This window comes from Letharia columbiana (genome assembly GCF_014066305.1).
Source record: "Letharia columbiana isolate WasteWater2 chromosome Unknown Sc0000069_s0, whole genome shotgun sequence".
Lineage (NCBI taxonomy): Eukaryota > Fungi > Ascomycota > Lecanoromycetes > Lecanorales > Parmeliaceae > Letharia > Letharia columbiana.
The window spans coordinates 56,844-80,721 of NW_023501114.1; the positions used below are offsets into that span (position 1 = coordinate 56,844).

General features: G+C 42.8%; 3 protein-coding genes across 3 annotated transcripts; all 3 read right to left on the minus strand.

Annotated features, from left to right (window-relative positions):
* Positions 1 to 814: 814 nt before the first annotated feature.
* On the minus strand, positions 815 to 2,361 carry HO173_011851 (uncharacterized protein; the record flags this gene model as incomplete). The annotated part of the gene is made up of 2 exons (XM_037313728.1): positions 815 to 1,998; positions 2,049 to 2,361. The coding sequence occupies 2 exons, from the start codon at positions 2,359 to 2,361 to the stop codon at positions 815 to 817; spliced, it is 1,497 nt and encodes a 498-aa protein (XP_037159364.1).
* A 7,603-nt stretch (positions 2,362 to 9,964) lies between these two features.
* On the minus strand, positions 9,965 to 11,983 carry HO173_011852 (uncharacterized protein; the record flags this gene model as incomplete). The annotated part of the gene is made up of 2 exons (XM_037313729.1): positions 9,965 to 11,568; positions 11,626 to 11,983. 2 exons carry the CDS (start codon positions 11,981 to 11,983, stop codon positions 9,965 to 9,967), a joined length of 1,962 nt encoding a protein of 653 aa, XP_037159365.1.
* An 8,637-nt stretch (positions 11,984 to 20,620) lies between these two features.
* HO173_011853 (uncharacterized protein) lies at positions 20,621 to 22,325 on the minus strand (the record flags this gene model as incomplete). The annotated part of the gene is made up of 2 exons (XM_037313730.1): positions 20,621 to 21,969; positions 22,019 to 22,325. The coding sequence occupies 2 exons, from the start codon at positions 22,323 to 22,325 to the stop codon at positions 20,621 to 20,623; spliced, it is 1,656 nt and encodes a 551-aa protein (XP_037159366.1).
* Between the last annotated feature and the right edge of the window lie 1,553 nt (positions 22,326 to 23,878).

A 23,878-nucleotide genomic window follows, 5' to 3' on the forward strand; every position in this document is an offset into this window, starting at 1 on the left:
ATTACTAAGTGTTTTACATGATTTTACACGCTGTCACGCACTTTTTGCCTTACAATACTGTAATTACTGTAAGGCACTTAGCCTTACATGTAAAATCACATCCCTACTCGAAACTGGCCTTACTTTAGATCAGGCACGATCTCGAGGCAGATCTAAGCGCCATCGTCCATGCGAACCTTCACGCGGGCCGTTACTCTATCCGAGATCTCGGGCACTGGCAGTTTTGGCGTCCAGAACCGGGACTTTGCGCGCGCCGACCTCCGTAGAAAGACGTTGTCGGAGTTACCGATTTTTCCTTCTTCGGATAGCCCACAGGGGTCGAAGCGAGGCGCGTCCCATCATTTTTGAAGGGGTCTGGGCTGATCACCCGGGGCTCTACGCAGCCTTAGGTGGTGGGTTCTCGACCAATACCTGACGTGCACATTCGTGCAGGATTAGCCAAGACCGCGGCCGAATTTTTCGTTATGGAACCAGCAGCTTTTCCATCATTGGATCTATCTATAGAAGACGTATTTGTAAATCATTTTATAACATGCGCGGTAGAGTAATGAATGCAAGCGCGTGGAGGAAGTCCCTGAGGAACAAATAACATGAAGAATCAAATAGTCTATGGTTTAGTGAAGCATCGTGACTCTCCCAAACTGTCGCTCCAACTGCTGACGCTTTTTATGACCTTACATCACTTCGTGTGAACACGCTGTCTGGAATTTATGCTGTGAATCGATCCTGGGGTTCGTGACCAGACTAGGGTTTCTTCTATGTCATTTTCAGGCTCTCCATGCCGGTTCTTTTCGTTGGCCTGATGTCCAGTGACTTACTGGCTTTGCTGAGGACAGAACGGAGAGGCTATCGGGGCTATGTTCTTGCTGTCGTCCAGATGGGCCATGGGTGCGCTACTGTAGCCGTAGTCCACAAGGGAGGTGGCCTGAGTTGCCAGCCTACTAGGAGAAAATTCGTTGAATTCCTGGACTGCTGATAGAGACTGACGGTCGTTGGAACCAAATGCTGGTGCAGATGCCAGCGGCGCTTGGAACTGATTTGGTGAGAGTGAGGTCGCAACGAATGTCCTATCAACATTTGACTCAGCAACAGCCATGGCTTGTTGGTTTCCCATACCCCAGTTCATCCGGCACGCAATGTAGGCTGCTTCCGCCAAATCTACTGCGCCCTTCTCGTCGGTTGGACCTACTTCAAGATCATTTTGTAATTCTTTGATGGCATCTCCCATCCAGATAATGTCTGGAACCTCCCAAGCCGATAAGGATGCCACTTTGCCCTTCCAAGCTTTGGTCATGCTTGACTGTCGCAGAAGACCTTGAATGACTTTAGTGGCGTCCCATTGATCGATTGTTTGACCACGTTCGAAATGCTGGATAGCGATATGGCTCAGACGGTCGTTGAAAGTGACGAAGGTACTGATGCAGAAGCCACAAGACCAGGCTTGCTTCTCCACTGTGTACTTGAACTTCACTGCGATTGCTTCACCTTGAGACTTAAGGTGAATACCATGTATTTTACTCAAATGGTTGACCATGTCATGCCGTCTTTTGGAGGAAAAGGATTCCGGCGGTCCTTGCAGACACGCTTGAGCGTTGTGCTCTAAGAGGTGATCATTATGTGGATTTGAAACCCCGCAGAACGCACATTGAGACCCTTGTTGTGTAGCTTCCCTTGGCCCCTTTAGCATGCAGAAGTAGGTCGTATCATGCTCCCTTTCATGTTTCTTCCAGTCGGATTGGTTCTTGAATGGTCTGACGTAGTCGCAGAGGGTACAGTAGTACTTGGCCTTTGCTGAAGGGGGTGGAATAGTCGCCGTAAGACAACGCTGCGTCAAGGAGCCCTGCGTAAGGGCTTGCTGTTTGGGCTCAAGATCAGGTGGGTGGTTGATTGGGCCAGGGGTGCTTGCATCAGACGAGATAGGTTGGACTCCATGCCCTTGGTCGAGCAGCCACTGGTGAATAGGAGGTGAGACGGACACGTCGTCAATTTCAAAACCGCCTACAGGAAGAGTCAGCTTTGGGTCATGGTGTAGTGCTTCTTTCACGCACTCAGGGTGCGAGCTGAATACAACCAAGCGCCAACGTCGATGCTTGCGCAATGCCTCAAGGCTGCGATAGCTCGGACTTGATCGCGTGTTAGGCATGCGTGATCTGAGCGATTTGGAAGGCTTTGCCCTAGCGATCGAGCAAGCTTGAGCCATGCAAAGATGTTCCCATCATCTTCATCTTTTAGAATCCCAATTGCTTCGATGTGCTGCTCCTGTGTAGGAGCAATGGCGGAGGTGGTTGGAGTGCTGACTAATCGAGTATCGGCCACTTGGAAGCTGCTCTCCTGCATGCGAGGTAAGCTGGGGAAGGCCATTGCGCACATGCGGATGTAGAACGTGAGACATGGAGGGCGAAAGCTTTTGTAGACGGAGCATCACTGGCCACGGCCATTGCCTCTCCGGCTGGCTCTACATCTTAGATGGTGGTTAATTTATCATGATGATGCATGTACCTTTATTGTGATACAATGTGGGATGAAGCACATGCAGGCTAGCCTTATATAGCATAGCTTACTTGGCCCGTGAGTCTGTTGTTGGCGCCCAACTGATCCTCTATGAAGCGGGTGACAGATGCCCCTAAGATCAGGAAAGCAGAAAAGAATCTTCCAAGCAGAGATCTGGCGCTGAAATTTACGGTTAATGAGTTATAGATCATAGATGATTGAAAAGATCTTCCCGCGAGAGTAAATGAGTTGAGGAAGTATTGACCGACTTACGTATGCTGTGTGACAAGGCAGACCATTCCTTTAAACGATTTTCAAGGACGAACCTGAGCTGCACGCTAGTACACTAGTCAGCATCCTACGCTTCGCTACAACTTCTCCGTCCACCAACATCGCTAAATTGATCACTATGACGCCATATCGGATAAACATATGGCCGAAAGATATGACTTTGTTAGTTTCGCGCCGTCGCGGGAACTATTGGACGTGAGACTCGGCACCGATTAAGAGATTTCTGTGTTGTGTTACCAGTGACAAAAGTACATATGAATACAAGTACTATGAACCCTTGCCCGAACCCGCGAGTCAACTTTATCGACTTCCACACTCCCCCACTCTTATTTTCATTTTTTACCCCGTTTCCCACGCTAAAGCACTGCTTAATTGGAAAGCTTGCTTTCTTAATACTTAAGACTTAAAAATGAGAATGGGTGCTACGCTAAGATGCTAGTAACCAATTAGATTATCGAATTTCACGATTTCTAGTCTAAAATATATCTTATTTCTTTATTTTTAATCTAAATACGGGTATATTTAAAAGAGAAAGTATTATAAGACTAAATCTCGAATATTAACTTTATTAATTTATTCTATTTAATTTCTTTAACGTTACGTAATAAGTAATAATAAAAATATATTTATAAAGTTATAGAGTTAATTATATACTTTTAAATAATATAGCGAAAATAAAATTTAATAAAGTATTCGTAAAGATATATTAAAAATTAAGATTTATCGAGTAAATTATCGAATTATATCTCTAATTATCGAATTATATCTCTATATTAAATTTCATCTAAATATAAAGTATAATTCGATAATTTGCTATTACTTAGAGTATAATTTAATAAGTTATTAAAGTAACCTTAAACTATAAAGAAGATAATTCGCGATCTAGCCTATCTAATTATAGATATAAGACATTTTCTCTAATCGCATTCGAGGAGAATTCTATTAGTTTAAAAATACTAGATGAAAGTCGAGTAAGGGTAATTTCGACTGCTCGAAGGCTAAATTATACTCTACGCTTTAAGATTTACGAGGCTTATATTAATAGCGACCTCTATAAAGATTCTACGAAGGTCTTACGAAGACTCTATAAAGGCTTTATAGATCTAAATATAGATATTTTAGTTATTAAGCGTAGATACTATTATTAGTAACTCAGCTAAATAGGTTAATCTCGAAGGTGTCTACGCTTAATAGCCAGAATACCTCTATTTAAACCTAAATATTCACTCCTCATAGGGCCTTCGTAGAGCCTTCGTAGAGGTCGCTACTAATAGTTTACTCCCTTAAAGACACTTTCGAGACCCTCTTAAATACTTAAATTATCCTATACTTTATACTATAGATACTATCGAAATATAACTCTCGCGTATCTTAGCTATCATATTTTCCAGCCATTTAATTTTATACTATATTTAGAACCTAGCCTCGGAGAGGTTTTAGAGAATTAATTCGTTCGTTCTATTATAACTTCTATATATTACATATCTAAAATTCTAATAGATACTTCTATTTAGGCCTTCGTAGAGACTCTAAAGAAATAGTTTCTAATAGGTACCTAGTTATATCTATAAGTAGGCTACTTAAGTAAACCACTATAGTAAGTATAAATCTTTATCGAATCATATCCTAAGTAATAGCAAATTATCGAATCATATTCTATATTTAAGTGAAATTTGATATAGGGGTATGATTTAGTAATTAGGAGGTATGATTCGGTAAGGATTTATACTTTCGAGGTATGAATTAGTAATTCGCCCATAATTTATCGAGCTCGCGAGAAGAGCCCCTTCGGTAGAAGCCCTCGGAGAGCTCTCGGAGAGCCCTCGAAGGGTTAGGGGGGTTTTAGAGGATCTCCCTCTAAGTATATTAACTATCTCTCTTAATTCTCAGGGTTAGATCTCTTAAAATCCCTTAAACTCTTCGGAGCTCTTTAAGGGCTCTTCGTCTCCGAGGGCTTCTATCGAAGGGGCTATTAAAGTAAGCTCGAAATCAATCAAATATTATTAAAATAATTAAATTTCGAGCTTGCTTTAACAGCCTCTTCGATAGAAGCCCTCGAAGACGAAGAGTCTTTAAAGAGCCCTCGAAGGGTCCGAGGGGTTTTAAGGGGTCTCCCTAAGAATTAAACAGTCAAAAACCAGTACTCGGCAAGCTTTTCACTACTGGGAAGCCCGCGCCCCAGCACATATTTTATCCAAAGGATCTTAAACACGGAGTGCTCGTAGAGCAGGGCCGACCGTCGAACATTAACCAGTCTCACCTCGTCCCCTAAATGGCTTCAATGCCACGTATTCCATCATCATGGTTCGGGTTTCCAGAATTGTAGCATTGATTACGCGCTCTTGAATGATGTCATATAATCAACCAGTTTCGGTAAAGTCGTGCCGAACATACATTGAAGGTAAATCATACTTCTGACTCCCATCATTCGACGGGTCTCCGAGCGCTCATGCTGAGTTGAAGAGGCTGTCGAAGCCAAGCTCGAGCCATGATGTTCGAGACGTCGAACTCGTGAGGACAGTCACCCCGGCAAGAGCTCTCGGAGGTGAGGATCTAGTCTCAGTAGCCCCACGCAGTGGGTCTGAGTAGGAAACCCTGCTAAGCCTCATTTTTTTGGTGGTTTAGCTGATATGAGATATTTATCTCTACGTATATATAGGCATTAAGTATCAGTCGTAGAGCTGAGTATTAAGCATGGCCTTTATATAAGAGAAGGTATTAATATTGCTAATAGGATATAAGATACTATTAAAATCACGGCAACTACTCTACTCCTCCGCACTTTCGCGATATCTAGAATATTATCTTAATAAGAGCGAAGAAGAGCTTAACCCGCTACTCGTTTTTTAAAATTTTATAAAAATTCGTTCTACTTTCGTGCGGGGGAATTAAATATATAAATTTTTAAATTTCTTTCGATTTAAATTATTAAAAGTTTTTAGACTTTGCTATTATATAGAGAAAGAATATTATTATAAAATATAGAGAGATTAATATCTATAATTTAAAGATATCTTATTATCGTCGTTATAGAGAAAGTTAAATATCTAAATATCTTTAATATATTTTATATTTATACGAGCTCGTTCTAAGCGCGCTAATCGCGTTAATATTATTTAAAATATATATACTATAATTCTCTTAACTCTTAAGTAAAGTATATTCGAGTTAATATCTATTTCTATAGAGAAAGTATTTTAAGTATCTAACTTTCTAACTAAGAGTAATATAACGAATCTATTTTAGAGATTTCTTAACTTAATTCGTTATATAACCTTTTAATAATACTAAATACGATATACTATCGTCTAAGATTTTTCTAATAAAGATTAATCGATTAATATTAAATACTATAAGCGTTAATATTAGAATCGATATAAATATAATATTAATATAAGTATATTAAATAAGATAACTAAGATATCGAATTATATAGATAGAAAGAAGATATAATATAATAGAAGATATCTTCGCTAAGGCCCGCTAGTTATAGAGCTAAGGGGTATATTAAAAATACGCTCGTAATAGTTAACGAAGATCGTAATCTCGAATTAGCTTATATAATAATAATAAGCTATTCGATTTTAATAAAAGACTTAAATACTTAATTAGCGACCTCGATAAGCTTATTCTCCTCGCGATTAATTTTAAAGAATTATATAATAGTCGTGGAAAAATCGTTAAAAGTCGCGAATTTCGCATTTCGATCAATTATTACGAGTGCTTTATATAAAATAACGATTAATATAGCGATTTTAGGATTTCCTACTTAGACTCTAAAGGGGGGGTATACCGTAATGAGCTTGCGATATGATTGGCCCCCGAAGCGAGGAACGAGTGTAGGGCTGGCCATAGGTGGTACCCCGGCTAGCCGTGAGTCTGAATTACTGAGACTAGTCACTAGTAAGGATCAATCGAACACTATGCTGACGTCATGGACTGGGATAGAGTCTGAATAATGATTCACAGTGTGAACGGAGTAGTAGCTATGAAGGTCTTATGTAGGTAGTGCCAAGTCGCACTAGGCCCAATTGGGAACCGTAGTGTTGAGACCTGAGTACACACGTTTCATACGTTCACTAGGCAAGCTTTTCACTACTGGATAGTCCCGCGCGACCGGCATACCTTATATTACTGAGACCCATGCGAGAACCTAGCTGCACTGCATGGATGAATACATCAGGGTAGCAAAGTTTTGAAGACGACTTTTGCCAACCACTTCCCCTTTTCCCATAAAATCTATGCACCCTTCCAGCGTGTGCTCGGGAGGTCCACGCTAGCAGGGGTCAAATGTAGAAATTAGTCATTTGATCCAATGATCGCGGTTCTACAGACTAGGATCTTAAGACTTTGCTTACTCTTGGAGCTAGGCAAACGTCGATCGGACACTAAATAAAATACCTGCCTACGATTTGACCCCTACTTATATAGCGTTTTGAAGATTGAACCTCCATATGAACATTTAAGATTGACCAGGGTGTTATTTTAATGCTATATTCCGTGAGATCGCATTAAAAGCGTTAGGGTAAAATAAAAACTAACTGTATAAAGATAAGATTCAGTCTTCAAAATCTTGGCTGACCCTATCTAGATCATCCGCGTAGCCGGTATCAGCGCACTCACCAACTCGTTTCCGACGCGGGGTTGCGTTTCTCCCCAGAACCGTGGGCTGGCTGACATATCTCGGCTCACGGTCAAAGTCCATTCATATAATTTCATAATAATGATAGGACACAGATCCGAATCTCTTGCCCTTGACTGCCACTTAGATATTTCGCATACCCTATAAGCAGTCTCATCGAGTCGGGTTCGAGAGGCCTTCCGCCCCGATCGGAATAGCTTGACCTACACGCCTACTCGATGTCTCTTGTCACTGATAACATACGCACATTGTCCCTTCACAAGGAGTTGAAACCTCACGCGGAAGAGGTTCGAATTTTGCAAGAGGATGACCGACCCCACCGGAACAGAAGCGGAACATGCGGGCAGGAAATCCCCATCGTTCGGAATAGAGACCGAGGACGCTGTTGCGTAGAGCTTGAGAAGCTTTTGCAAAAACAGACTCGGCGCAAAAGGGGCCGATGGGCGGAAAGTGCCCAAAACAACCTCTTCCCGCGGTGGGAAAGGTAAATCAAGACGGCCTCTCCGCTCTACAAAGCCTGAACGTATCTGCCGGAAAGCTTCGCCCTCTAGGTGGCAACGGCGATCAAGAAGCGATCCTCCAATCCCTCGCGACCAGGGGACCCGTATCATTCGCGTCAAACCCAAGGGTCCACGGCATCCATCGCCGTACCATTCATTGCCAGAATAATCCGCACCGGGACAACAAAACCCAAACCAACTCCATCACCGCCCGTCCCAACCTATTGCCCCCCAGCGCCTGCCCGATATCGCCAACGCCCCCACTCCAGCGCTGACCGGCGACCATCGAGACCTGACCGAACGCCACGACCGAAGAGAACAAGACCCACCGAGCATCAGGCGCGTGGATCCGTGACGACATTTCGGAAACCGAAATTTTCCCGCCAAAAGGTGTCGGGTCCCTACCGCTCGCTCTGACGTTCGCGCGTGGCCGAGGATGACCCACGGAGGCGGCCGAGGATGACCGGGCTGCTGCGGTGGGGCACGGTTGGCGGAGTCTCGTTGGAGGATGAGAGACGGCACTGTTTGGAGAGAGGGCATAGGTTGGCCGATCGACGCTCTGGCTTGCCTGCCCGGTGGTGGATTCGGATCCCGTGAGCACTCGACGACGGTGCGCGATCGGGCCGTCTAACATCGGAGCCCGCGTTCACCGGTGCGGAACCTGGATCGGGTTCCTCGCAGCGGAAAAGTGTAGAGCGAAAGGGGTTGCCCCTTCCGACATACATTTCGGATGCTGGACCTACGATGGCGTTTCGGGGGTCCGCGACCGAAGCGCCACATGCGCTGTCGACAGTGTACCAAGCCGCGGGTGGCGTGGTCGGTGTAGGTACGTTTGACACGCGAAAGTTTTAGCCTGTAAGTTGGAAGGGTTGGTGGATTTCACCGATGGTCGATTTTGAAAGATGGCTTTGGAAACCCATAGCTGCGTCGGTCGAGGAGTGTCTGTCACTGAAACTCGGACGCATCACTTTGGCCCTTCTGCTGAATTCGGGATCGTGGATTTGATTCTATTGGCATGGTGAGATGTTGGGGATATCAGGTCGATTCCCCGGCGTACCACGGGCCACAGCCCGAGATGTCGGGAAGAGTCAAAGATATACAATTCGCCATCTCAGTACCTCGCCCCGTACGGAAAGAAACGATACCGTGACAACTCGTCTTGACAAAACGTGCGCGATCCGGCTTCTACGTTCCAGACCTAGAGCCAACCCGCGCACGTCACTTGCCCCTAGAATACAACATATGACCAACGCAACAAACGGTAAGGAATGCGCAACATCGCAAGGATGTCATACGATATCCTCCTTGAAAGGGTCAACATTGCCTCCGGACCACTCTTGAAGAAGAGACAACGGGTTCGCGATGTGCAATTTAGCCTTTGGAAAAGAAGTGAGACCAGACTGGGGAAACCGAGTAAAACGGGTGAGGTCCAATATTGGCAACTAATAACGCTTTCGTCCGTTAACCTCCCTATGCTTGCCTTGAGAACGGAACGCTCGAACTGTGTACTGTAGTTTCGCTTCTCTCCCATCGCACGTCACCACGGTTTCCAACAGTGGGATTGAGGACTTGTGGGTACAGGGCGGAATCCAGTGGCCAGCCGTTCTTCCGATCCAGTGTTGTATCGCATCGGGAAGCCGCGAGCGGGAGTGTGTTTATCTGATGCGGTGGCCGAGGACATTGCGGGAATGATGTAATGGTAGAGATATGTAGAGTCGAGGGTGCCCCGTCAAGAGGCTTCTGGGTAAGGGAAACGGCAGCGAAAATCATAGTAAAAGCACTTGTACAAACCGGAAGAGAAAAAAATGAACCTCAGTCGCTCGCTCGCTAAATTCACAACCGGAGTCGTATACACCTAAAGCACTTCGTTTACCTGTCGTACCGTTCCTACCGTATCCCGAACCCCTTGATTCCAGTACTGGTCATGAGTTCCCCCCCCCTGTCCCACGCCCCATTTCCTATTTGCGTTTCCCCGGGCCAGCACCCATCTATATCCTGCAGGTTATATCCACTAAAAATGTCAAATGCATTGGAAGAGGCGCTATCTCGAGCTCTTGACCAAATCTCTAGGATCGCAAGTGTCGAAGAAAAATAAGCTTCCTTCCCAGCTGGACGACTGTGCACGATCGTCGAGATCAAAAGGCAGGGTCCCAGCCGTCTTGGTGTTGCGAGTAGGTCCGTGGTATGTCCTGGACTGCTCTCCAAGCATATCTGCGGCGCCTGCAGATTGCAAGGGGCTAGGTGTAATCGATGGAGTGGCTTGCCAGAGCGTACTTGTGCCAGAGCTGTCGTATCCCGACGGGGAGCTAAACTCGGTAAGACTGGATGCTGGTTGGATCTGAATTTGTGAACAAACGGGTTGCGACCGTGTCGCACTGCTAGCGCTGGCGGTTGGGAACCCTCCCGGCGCTAAAGGGTAGGCCCCGTGATACTCCATGCTAATTTGTGCTTCTGGTGCATCACTTCGGTCCAATGCCAGCCCATATGTCGGCCTCAAACAGCTAGTACTAAGGGCTGCGATGTGGTCTCCATCCAAAGACCAGGGATGTTCCGAGCCTTGCGCAACTTCCACGATCTGATGCTTACTGTTCATTTCCAGGCTCTCGGCTGGATCAGCGAAGAAACCCATTGACCCCTCGCCTTGGCCGATGAAATTTAGACCCGAGAGGATCATTTGGGGATACTGCCCATTGGAGTTCTGCCGGCTCAAATTGAATGCAAGCATCCTGTATGCAGCAAAAGCAAGGGTCTCTGCCGCATCCTCTGCCATCTCCAGTCTTCGTTGTAAGTCTTCGATCATATCCCTATCCCAATGAAGATCTCGGTCACTTGCAAAATGGTCTGAGCTAAGTAGATGTTGGAATGAGCTGGCTACCGTCGGTGAAAGCAAGAGGCCTCGAATCACATTGGTGGCACTCCACTCATTTATCAGTTGACCTTTCCTGAAATGATCCATATCGATATGGTTCAACTGTTCGAGGATTGTAGAGAAGATACAGACGCAGAATCCACATGCATAATGTTTCTTACGGAGTGTTCTTTTCCATTTATCAGCAAGACCGCGAGTACGATTGTCAGAGACTCCATGAGATCGCTGCAGATGCCCTTCGAGGTTGGCCCTTCTTGAAACGCCGCGACGCTTAGCGGATGTGTCCCCACATTCACCAATGGAGTGGTCAGCCATGTGGCTTTCGCTGGGGTTCATTGAACCACAAAGCGCACAGATCAGGCCAGTTCCTGCAGTTTCAAACGGCCCGTACGGCATGCAAGGCCAGTCTGTCTCATGTTCTTTCATGTGTCTCTTCCATCCATCACAAGTGGTATAGACCTGAAGGTTCCGGTGTGTATCGCAGAACATATTTACGCACCTCCAAGGTTGTGGATTTGTGACGCGTGATGGACGAGCTTCTTGAGTGAAGACTTGTCGTGAGTTATTTTTCACGAAGCGATGTGAACCGAGGGAGTTTGTCGACGTGATATGAGAGTTCTGGCCGCCGTAGGCTGGTAAATAACCGGATAATGCAGAAGATGGTCTCGTAGTCGTCCTTAGTGGTCGCCGTAACGCATTTTTTGAGCTACGTGTCACAGCACTTTGAGGTGTGGGAAGACCGCTGATGTGCGGGTTCCGAGATTGACTTCTCGCTCCTACCACTATGTATCAGAGTCAATTCTATGGGTTTCAGGATGGTGGTTGCTCCCGACCTCGAGAGTATCTCAACCACAGTAAGACAAGACTATCAGGACAAAGTTTCAGATGTGAAAGTGCGTCAAGTTGTTCTCCAGAAAGGCCTTCAAGACATGGGCTATGAACATGGCGTATCGGACGAATGGCGGACAGCAAGTCCAAGACCTTGCTATCCTCGAAATACTTTAGAGTCTCGATAGCCGATAGCTGCAATGGTGAGCGGTAGGTTGACTCGTCAAGCTCATCGACGGAAGCAGCAATAGCTTGGTGCTCTTGTGATTGGGATTCTTTGAAGTGCTCAGAGCTCTTTGAGTCAATGTCCCGGAAGCTAGATGAATAGCTCCAGTCCTGGAAAGAATGTTGAGTCGACGACATCGGTAGCGAAGGACGAATGTGTGTACAAGTCTAATAATTATCCAGGTAGAAAGAGTGAGGCATCACTGCTCGTTGTGAGGTCCCACAAGAATGAAGAGTGACTCGCCTTCTCAACCGCCATCTAGGGCGGATTGAAGCTGGTTGAATGAGAGAGGAGTTGAAAGACGCAACGGAACTGTTTCGACCCAATTCTTTTTTTTCGTTTCTGGGCGGGCGAAATTCAAGATGGGAAAGATTAGCCATGTGTTAGCCGATGATCATTGGCAGGCGCTAAGCAAGGGTCAGCGGAGTCCTTAATTATACCTTACTTTAGGTTCATCTGATTAGGGACGACAAGGCTGCAAAAAGAACGGCACCGCCCAGTAAATTATTGGGGGCACCATGGGGGAGGGGCTTGACCCCAAATATGGGCCGAGTCGGAGATTACATGACACTTGTGGCGTACGCAGGAGACGATTTCGTCACATATCACAATATCGTCCTTCTCTCAAATTATTATAATCAACAGTGTGACGAGACTAAGATGATTTTGAAGCCGAGGTGCCTGGAGCATGAATTAAGTTGTGTAAATGTGGCCTGCTAAACGGGTGTGGCGCGCGACCCCACCGGACCCCTGGATCCTGGATTCCTGGGCCGCCTAGCAGTGGTTTTGCCGGCGGCCACGGGAGATACCCGTTCTATCCCCGAGGCTGGGCTCACCCATTACCACGGATCAGCGAGCCCAGCAGAGCGAATAGACTTTAATGGACCAACGTCTGTTCCACAGTCCACATGATTCTTCTTCCGAACGCGAACAGTGCTGCACCCAATTTCCCGCTCCCAGGGAACCGGAAACCACCTGGGTCCGAGCACTCGCTGTACCTTCCACCCAGGCCATCCAAAGCGGGAAATGGCGCTGCAGATCCGACGGTCGAGACTGAAGGGGAAGAGGGTAGATGGGTGGACATTGATCCAGTGGATGGAGCGCTTATGGTGAATATTGGTGACATGATATCCCGATGTAGCGGAGGAAAGTGGAAAGCGACGGGACACAGAGTTGTGAATGAAGGAGTGGGGTTATTGAGGGAAGAATAGGCGACTGGTCAAGGAATCATCCCACCTGTGCATGCCCCCGAGTCGTGTCATTCGTGCGCGATAGCTAGCGAGCGCATTAGCCCAGCATGCGCATGTCCTCTAAATTCCAATAACCAAAGCCACGGGAAGTCAAGCAGAAATCTCTTCCTTATCTGCGGTAGCTTTCAAAATCCCCCACTCGCATGCCGAGCGTGTGGCTAAAACCATGACATCCTCGTGGCAGAGCGTACCCTAGTCTAGCAGCGCGGAATATCTCCGCCGCCGAAGACGAGCGCTCGGCTGTTGTTAGAGGTATTTAGTTCGTATTAGGTTCGATCCCAACTGGCGCTGGTACAATGGTGTTACGGTGCTTTTTATTTTCTGGCAACGCCATTAACCTCAGATTTTTAGAGTTCTTAACCGGGAACAGCCATTGATTCGAATTCCGTGCGATGCATTGATTTGCAAAGCGAAATATTCGTTAATTAACTTACCGTCCGAGGCAGACGTCTGTTGGTTGTGGTCGTGTTGTTAGAGGTATTGAGTTCGCATTAAATTCGATTCCTAATGGCGCTGGTACAATGGTGTTGCGGTGCTTTTTATTTCCTTCGGCACAGCGTGATTGGGAGACGCGTTATCAAGTCCCCAGCCAAAAACCCACGCAGGGCCTACCGGTCTGAGGAACACAATGCTGGCATCATGTATATAGTGTAGTAGCTTTCCCGAGATGCAAAAACCAGAGATATCACAGTAGCTCAGTCAAACGTCGAGGAGCCTTAATAGTAGACCTACCTGTCAAAGACTAATTCAAGGCTTCGTGCAGTTGCCCGCTGGCTGACACTCACAATGAGAATTGTGTGGATCCATGTTTACTATTTCTCAAGCGTCTTCTTTCAGGTACAAGGAAAAAAAGTCCTCGTAAAACACTGAAAAAATTTTCACACAACACCATTTTTCGAATTTGCTAGTGAAGCCTCATAAAAGGTATTATAAGAAATTTTTCTATTCTCTTCTTCACTTAATATCTATAACATTAAAGATTCGAGAGAAATAACGCAACTCTCTTCTTTTCATTTTAAAACTATTATAAATTTCTAATATATAACTAAGCAAGATAAATCGAGTTAGCAACCTCCTTACTTAGATATTTAACCGACAATAGTTCTTGCTATCTAACGATATAGCGGAGGATATCGCGGCTATTACGAATCTATAATAGGTTATTAGCGTCGATTAACTACGTAATTAAGCCGATAAGAAGCCTAATTAGTTTCTTACTATACTCCGCGACCTCCGCTATTAATAAGACTAATTTCGAGACGTAGCTAAATAATATATCGATCTTAAGACTAAGAAGGATAAGATAGTAAATTAATGAAATAAGGTTTAATAACGCTTAAAGTAAGTTAGTATTAAGGCCGAGGAGCTATAAGAATAAAATAGAAAGCTTCGATAATAGCTAATAGTAATGCGGTTAGGTATACTTAAAGATCTATAAATCATCTCTAAGATATAAGCGTTAATCTTAATAAAGCCTATCTAAGTTTTATAACCTATCTATAGAAAAGAGAAGTTCATTAAGCTATCGAATCCTCTCTTCTTTATCGACGATAAGAATCCTATATGAGAGAATTAATTAGTTAAAATAAAGGAAAAGTTATTAGATAATAAGAATTACTACCCCATCGAGACGTCTCGAATTATCTATCTTCTATTATATATAGATAAAAAAGCGATCTCTTATACTCTAAATAGGAGATATAGAAGTATTATAAACTTCTATATGTTAGTTAGCGAGGTTATAGATTAGCTAACTAAGATCTATAAAGAGATAAATTATCGTGAAAAGATAAGACGCGAATATAACTCTCTTTAATAGATAATTTAGCCCTTTAATAGATTCTATATAGAACTCGTTAAACTCGATTTTATACTTAACTATAACGAAATCTATTTAAGAAATAATTTAAATATTAAGCTACGAATATGTACCCGACTTTACTTCGTTTTTATAGCCCTTTCTAGTTATAAGTCTATACCTCTAAGAGATATTAAGAAATATCTTATAGATAACGATAACTTATAGCGCGTAAACTATAAACTACGTCTGGCTCTAGCCGTCGATAAAACGACTTCTAAAACTATTGTAATTCGGATAAGAAAGACGATTACCGCTATAATCGAGGATTATATATCTTTCGCTATTATATTAAATATTTATACCTCGAGTACCTTTTAGAGTATATCGAAGGCGACGATCGATATAGATTCGAGGGACTTAATATATTTTAATTATAGGAAGACGAATTACGTAAGGCGTAACTATCTAGTATAGAAATAGATTAACGCTAATAAGAAGGCCTTATAAGAGGTAGGAATCTACGAACTTATTATCGATGACGAATATAAGATAAATCTACTAGCCGACGCTTACGAAGCCTCTAAGAATTCGAGAAACGAATAGCCTCTATTAAAGTTACGGTAAGGGGGACCTATAACGTATATCTACTAAATGCTTCTAATAATTCTTTAATACGCCGTTCTTTTAGAATATAAGTAACGCTATCGTTATAAGAACGAAAATACTTACTTTAGAACGCCCTTATCGATAGTGGGTGTATTAGGATATATATAGTTATTAATAAGTCTCTAGTTTATAGGGTTTATAAAGAATTGCTATTGAAATCGATTTCACTATCGAAATCTAAATCTCTAAAGAATTACGATAGCCGGATCGCAAAGAAGCCTATTATCTACTATTTACTTTCGATAATAATAGTAAATAATTATCGAGAGGGAACGTGTTCTATACTCATCGCCCTTATCACATATAACATGATTTCTAGAAAAACTATAGATAAATAAGTATAGGGTATTCCTCGATATAATGAAAGATAAGATTCTTTTCATATTAAACCGCTATAATTATAACGATAACGAGACCTCGATAGCGAAGAATCTCGCTATCTTACTAAATCCGAAACCGAAACCCCCTATCCTATAGACTATCTTAAAGAAAAAACCTTCTCCTTAACCCATATATAACAACGACTTGAACTTCACTATCGACTCGAATGTCTCTAGCGAATCAATTAATGAAAAGAGGTTTACACCTACTCTTCGAAACGTAAAATAAAAACGAGATATAGATCTATAATCTATTAATATCGTCGAAATTAATATTGTATTATACTATCAATTAGCGCGTAATAAGGGAAACCATCTATTTATCCTTATTATAAACGAGATCTATAACTCGCTATTAAAGGAGTTACCTCCTTAGAAGAAATCACGTAATCCTCACATATCGATTAATAAGCTATATTCTTATAACTTAGAAAAGAAGTATAAGAGGTACTATAAATCGAATTACCCTATTTAAATTAGCGCTATCGAAATCGTTAGCCCTAAAGATATTAAACGAAAACTCCTTATCGAGTATTACGACTATTTAAATATTTTCGATAGAACGAAGGTGAACGAACTATTATTATATCGCTCTTATAATCATAAACTAAAGTTTACCGAGGCCGATATCGCCGGCCTATTAAAGAGTTGAGTCTATTCTATATCCGAATATAAGTTAAAATAGGTTAAGAAGTATTTAAACGAGTATCTAAAAAAGGGGTTTATAATATCTAGTTATGCTTCGTTCGTATATCCTCTATTCTATTTACCGAGAAATTAAACGAGGGCCTACGCTTTTATATAGACTATCGAAGGCTAAATACTATTATCAAGAGAAATCGATATTTAATTCTATTAATAGACGAGGTTCTCGCGAGAATTTAGAGCTGTAAATATCTCACTCGATTAGATATTATAGCCGTATTTAATAAATTGCGTATATACCCCGATAGTAAGGATTTTATTATATTCGTTACCTTCCTCAACGCATATAAGTATCGGGTACTCCCCTTCGATCTAATTAATAATCCAGCCACCTATTAGTAATATATAAATAATATTCTATTCGAGTATCTAAACGACTTCTGTTAAGTCTATCTTAACGATATTCTTATTTACAGTCGATCGAGAAAGAAATACATTACGTATATTCGAAAGATTCTTTAGAAGCTACGGAAGGCCGGATTGCAGATAGATATTCTCAAATGCGAATTTCATATTTAAGAGACGAAGTTTTTAGGCCTTCTTATTTCGATTAATAGCCTTTAAATAAACTCTATCAAAATTTAAGCTGTTATTAAATAATCTACCCCTATTAATTTAAAGGAGATATAGATCTTTATTAACTTTTACAACTTCTATCGTCGATTTATAAGAGATTTCTCGAAAATTGTAAAACTAATAATAAAACTTATAGTTAAGAAAGTAATATTCGATTAATTACCGGCCTATTAGAAAGTCTTTTATTTACTAAAGATAGCCGTTATAAGAGCTTCGATTCTACGCTATTTCGATAGATCGAAGAACGTTATACTCGAAACGAACTCCTCTAATTACGTTAATAATAATATTCTATTCTAGTATAACGACGACGAAGTCTTATACCCGATAGCTTTCTATAGTAAGAACCTCACCCCAGCTAAGTATAACTATTAGATCTACGATAAGAAGTTACTAGCTATTATTCGCTATCTAGAATACTAACGTCCTAAGCTAAAATACATCGATATCTCTATTAAGATCTTCATGGATTATAAAGGCTTAATATACTTTACTAAAGAAAGGAATTTAAGTCGTCGCTAGGCTCGCTATTTAGATATACTATTCGAATTTAATATTAAAATTATCTATCGTCTAGGGCCTTAGAACGTTAAGGCCGACGTATTTATATATATAGCCAGTTCTAAGCCGAATAGCTTAGAGAACGAACGCTTAAAGTAGTAGTATTAGATAATACTTACGCTTAATCATTTAAAACTTAATAATAGCGACGTCGAAATATATACTATCGACGATCTCTATCTTTTATAGAATAGTCTAAGAAAATAAGGCTAATAAGTTTTATAACGAGATTCGTAAGGCAATTGCGGAAGGTAAGGACAGACTTCGTAGAGTTACGCTTAATAAGTGCTTTATAGAGGATGGGGTACTCTATTATAGAGACCGCCTATAGATACTAGAAGGTCTATATACTAACGTTATTCGCGAAGTATATGATTAGCTCTTATATAAACATTTCGATATAGTCCGTATCTATAAGCTACTTAAGCGGAAATACTATTAATAAGATATAAAAGCTATCGTTACTATTTATATCCGAAATTACTACATCTACTATAGGTCTAAGGCCCCTCGTAATCGGAAATATAGCCTGCTATAATCTCTATTAATTCCTTAAAAGCGATAATAGAATATCTCGATAGACTTCGTGATGGGTTTACTCATATCTGATGAATATAACGCTATCTGGGTAGCGATAGACCGACTTATTAAGGAACGATACTACGTCGCGTGCTCTAATATAGATGAAGGAATTACGGTAGAAAAAACGGTTAACATGTTACTTAAGGAGGTCTTTCGCTTATATAGCCTACCGGTGTCGATAGTTTCGGATAGGGGCTTTTAATTTATATCGATAATATGGAAAGTCTTTTATAAATGACTCGGGATTAAGGCTAAGCTATTAATAGTCTTTTACTCCAAAATCGATAGATAGACTAAACGGGCTAACTAGAATATAAAACGCTATCTTCGAATATATTATAATTATATATAAGACGATTAGTCTAGATAATTATCTATTATCGAGTTCGTCGATAATAATACTACTTCCATAGCGATGGGTGTTCTATTATTCTTTATAAATAAGGGCTTTCACCCTCGAATAAGTTTTAGCTTAGATACTATCGACTATAATATCACTTATAAGCGCCTCGACGCTACTTAAGCAGAGGATATTATCGAGTATATACAGTAGGTTCTTAACTATATCTAAAGTAATATAAATCGCGCTTAAAAGGCTATAGTAACCTAGGCCAATAAGCGATAACAGAAGGTTACTTTTAAAGTAGGCGATATAATCTTTCTTAGTAGTAAGAATATTACCTCGAATCGATCATCTCGAAAACTGAATAATAAGAGGTATAGCCTATTTAAAGTGATAGGTCTCGTGAAAACCTCATATCGCTTAAAGCTTTCAGTGAGTATAAAGATCCATAATATATTTCACCCCAATCTCTTAAGCCTCATATCGATAGACCCCTTGCTTAGATAAATTAATTCTTTATCGAAGTACGTTACTGTTAAGGGCCGAATCGAATAGATAGTAAAGGAGATTATCGCCTTTAAATTCATCAATAAGCCGTCTTAAGTATCGAGTGAAATGGGAGAGTCTCGATAAGGACCTTAAATAGTATAACTCGGACGATGGCGAATTCGAAAACTGTTAAGATATAATCGACGATTTCCATAAACGGTATCTGAAAGCAGCCCACTAGGCACGGCAATACCTCGGATATCGTGTTTTTGAACGAATTGGAACCGTCCGATGTCTTTAACGGCTTTATCTTTTTTCGCGTTCGCAATTCGATTCCTTAAGCCCATATTGCTTTATAACAGCCTCAGTCCAGGCCTACTAAGCCGGCTCCCCTTGTTGACACAACCCTTGACATGTTCCGGGGCCATACCAGGTTACACACGGATCTTACTGTCGCCGTCGCTGGGCATAATCGATGTTGACCAGGTTGCTTATCACGGAGAGGCCTACGCCAAACTAATTTGATACTAAATTAAAGTTTAGCGCCTACGGCTCGATTCGGTTCGGGACCTCTCGACTAATCAAGTCGCACCATTCCATCAATATCCTTTGCGCTGGAATACCAACTCGGGAATCACCATCACCCACCAAAACACTTATAATCACTACTCGCCCATTGCCACACCGATTTCTTTTAGACTAGGACTTCTATGCTCGCCATATCTCTGGCTAGCGATGACGCCAACGCGAAGGCCGAGATACAAGCTCTCATTACCCGTGCTGCCGCCGGGGAAGACCGCAGTGTTGAAGGTCCTAGACACTAAAAGTTCTTTATTATTTCATCAATTTTCAAGCGAGCGTGCATACACACTATTTTTACTACTCTTTTATTTATTAATCATGAGGGTATGATTCTATAAGGGGGGGGGGGTAGTGTTACGAGCGTACCCTGCATCTCCCTTAACACACCATTCAGCCCTATGGCCTATTAGGGCCTAGCGTGTCTTGGCAGAGCCATCTGCTACTATCTGATGCCTTCTATCTACATAGCTGTCCGGTACCTAGTTGTCTTATTCAATATACCTACATTGATACCACATCTATACCAAACCAAAAAAACGGGGTTAAAAAAATTTTATTTTAAAAAAAAAAAAAAAAAAAAAAAAATTTTTTTAAAAAAAAAAAAATTTTTTTTTATAAAAAAAAAAAAAAAAAAAAAAAAAAAATTTTTATTTTTTTTTTTTTTTTTTATTAAAAAAAGGGGGGGGGGAAAAAAAAAAAAAAAAAAAAAAAAAAAAAAAATTTAAAATAAATAAAAAAAAAAAAAAGGGAGGTACTGACGAGACTTTCCCATCCCATATGTAGAACTTCATCAGTCATAGAGTCCTTCAACTCGTATCAAACGCTAATTGCCACGTACTCTACGCAAACATATCATCAGTACCTGGGTCGTCGCTGGACACTGTTGGTGTCGTCCAGATATGCATCCCGCTGGTAATGCTGCTTTGCTCTTGTTGCACATTGAGGCCGGTGTATTGGTCTGCTGCAGATGAACTTTTCTGGAAAGGATCCGATAGCCAAGGATCTTGCATTAAGCTACTGCCATCGTCCGAAGAGGAAGCTGGGAAGGTACCGTAGTCGTAGGTGGCCGTCGGAACCCCGCCCAATGCCGAGACACCATGATGAAGGGTGTCGGCGGGTGCTACAAACTGAAACTGGTCGTGTTCCGAGCTCGGCTCATATGCTCCTTCCGTGATGGAACCATAGCCGCTTGTCGGCACGTTAGCACTCGATCCTATTGCTCCATGAATCGGTGCAAAGCCAAGCGGCTTGTAGTCGTTGAGCAAATGCCAATTGGACTGGCGCGCGTTGTACGCTGCTTTCGCGAGAGCTGCCGCATGCTTTGTATCGGATGGCCCTATTTCGAGATCGTGCTGCAAACCTTTCACAACATGCCTTTCCCAGATGATTTTTGAAGACTCCCAGCCCAGTAGGGAATCTAGTTGAGCTTTCCAGGCACTCGCCATTCTTGGTTGTAACAACAAGCCTTCTATTACTTTGGTAGTGTCCCACTCATCAAGTGTTTGACCGCGCTCGAAATGCGTTGCGACATGCTTGAGACGATCTCCAAAGGTGTGAACCAGGTAACCACAGAAGCCACATGACCACGCTTGCTTCTTGGTGGTTTCTTTCCACTTATCCGCTATGGCTCTACCTTGGGCCTTCCCCTGAACGTCGTGTAATTTCTTCAAATGTTCGACCAAGTCAGCCCTTCTCTTACAAAAGAACGAGCCTGGGACTCCCTTTCCACATATCTGGATCTTGTGCGCGCCAAGATGCTTTTCGCTTGGGTTCGATATTCCGCAAAGGATACATTTGGTGCCGCCCTCAGTCTTTTCTAATGGGCCCCCAAGCATACAGACATATGTATCCACATGCTCCTTCTCGTGTTTCTTCCAGTCCGAGAGATTCTTGTAAGGGCGCCGGATCTCGCAGATAGTGCACCAATAGAGATTGACTGCCTTTGTTGCTTTGCGTGAAGTATTGGTCTTGTCAAACGTCTGGTGCTGGTCAAGGTCGGAAGTATTCGGGGTGATTTGATGGGAGCCTTCAATCTGAACGCCATTGGGCGGCGCGCGGACAGATGCGCTACCGCCGGGAGCGTGCACAGTTCCCTGCAAATGCCCCGAGGAGGGGAGGTACGAGTATGCGAAGCCAGATTCTTGGCCGATAAGGCCCCGCGGGTAATTGCGTTGTTCAGTGTCGCTTGCTAGTCAGCGTCAGCTCTTTGAAACCTAAAAAATTTCGTAAGTCCTCACAAAGCTTGCGAGCTTGTTCCAACAAGGTCCTGATTTTATCATCGGCATAATCTCTCAGTGCCCCGACAGCCAGGACTTGGTCGCTTGAGAGTGAGCCATGGCCAGGAAAATAGTGGAGGCTTGGACTGAGAGACCGCGCAAGTGTGAGGTACGCGAAAATGATTTTGTCATGCTGATCGAGTAAAATCGTGATGGCCTTCTGCGGCTCCAGACGAGTGGTTGCGGAATTCTGCGCCAATGACGGGGAAGGTCTCTCTAGCGCATGAGCTAAGCCTGAAACGGGCCTCTGCAAATCGTCAAAACCCATTATTATTAAGAGCACGAAAGAACAAAGGGCAACTTTCGCACAACGCGCACACCTTATTATTGAAATCACACCACAACCACGCATCCTACGGACCTGAGGCCTTCAGTACGGTGATCAGCTCATTATTTGGTATAGGGCCCGTATTAATAATGAAGCGATTACACGACTGTGGGCCTCAGGACCAAAATAACCCCTGAAGATCGTAAGTAACGCGTCCTTTCGAGAGGCAGTATTTCCTCCTCTCACTGGATTTAATAGTCAATTATCACTGTCACACACCGATCTTCCCTCCTAAAAGTAATATTATCATCATTATCATCAGCAATAATAATACCAATTCTGCTCTTTCGACATCGGTATTAGACGCTATATATTATTTCAGTTATTTCAGCTTTAACGCCTTTACACTGTAATAACTATATTTCACTTTACACTAATTCACCAATCAAACTACACCGTTACACCACATCTATTCTAAGAGATATATCTCTTTTCCCTTCATCGACTAGCAATTAGCCTACAACGCGAAAGAATCTCCACCTTTCTTCGTGCCTTCTGGAGGTGCCTTGAGATATATAGTACAAATCGTTCGACCTCGCTCTATCGAAACGTATCCGACGTGTGGTACCGGATCTTGAACCTCGGCCTTGTTTATCGAGTAATGGATTGCTGAGAGTAGTAACCTTCAGTAATTATTAGAGCAACCCCGCCGAGCAGAATGATTGACAAAGAGTTGGATTTGGATATTATTTCTACGGGACTCCCGGCTCAGTGGAGTCCTTCATTCATCTACAAGCACACACACATGAGGGTTACGGGTCAAAAAGAAGGATACGGCACTTGAGTCAGGGCTCTGCGTTTGTAGGGGACCCCCTTTCAGCTTTCGGCTAGTCCAAAACGGTTAGATAGATTAGTTACGCGTCTCGCATAGTCGGCCATCAAGGCAAGACTTCAGGGTAGTATGATGTAATCAATCAATCAATCAAAGCACGAAAGAACAAAGGGCGAGAGGTGCTGAAACTTACAACTATTTGTCGCTGTTCGTCTAATTGATCTGACTGACCTGCTTGGCCAACCTGGCCGACCCTAATACGTTGTGAGAGTGGTGGACCGCCGAGCGGAATTCACGGTATTTGTGTGGATGTTATACCCTGACTTCCAACATTGCCTGAGCTGAGTTGCCTGAGCTGAGATGACTAGCGTGCTTCTCCTTCTTTCGGAGATAACCAATTCGCTCTTTCGTAGAGGACACAACCAGCTCTCATACCATTGCAACGCTAGCTTCTTGCAACAAAACTTTGGGGTACAAAGTTTCAAGTCAGCATGATCTCTACAGCTTTGCTCCCACAGATGCTGAGCCGATTATCGTTGTTGTTGGAAATTATGAATGGCAAGGCGACTACACCTTTCTCAGATTAAGATATTTCATGGCGATGTCGGCAGGCTCGTAGATCGGTCGGAGCGATTGGTCCATCCATTTCAACCCTGGCATCAGGCCTTCCTGCATCATGCCTGCAACATTCCTTCCCTCGCATGAACCAGCACATCAGTAC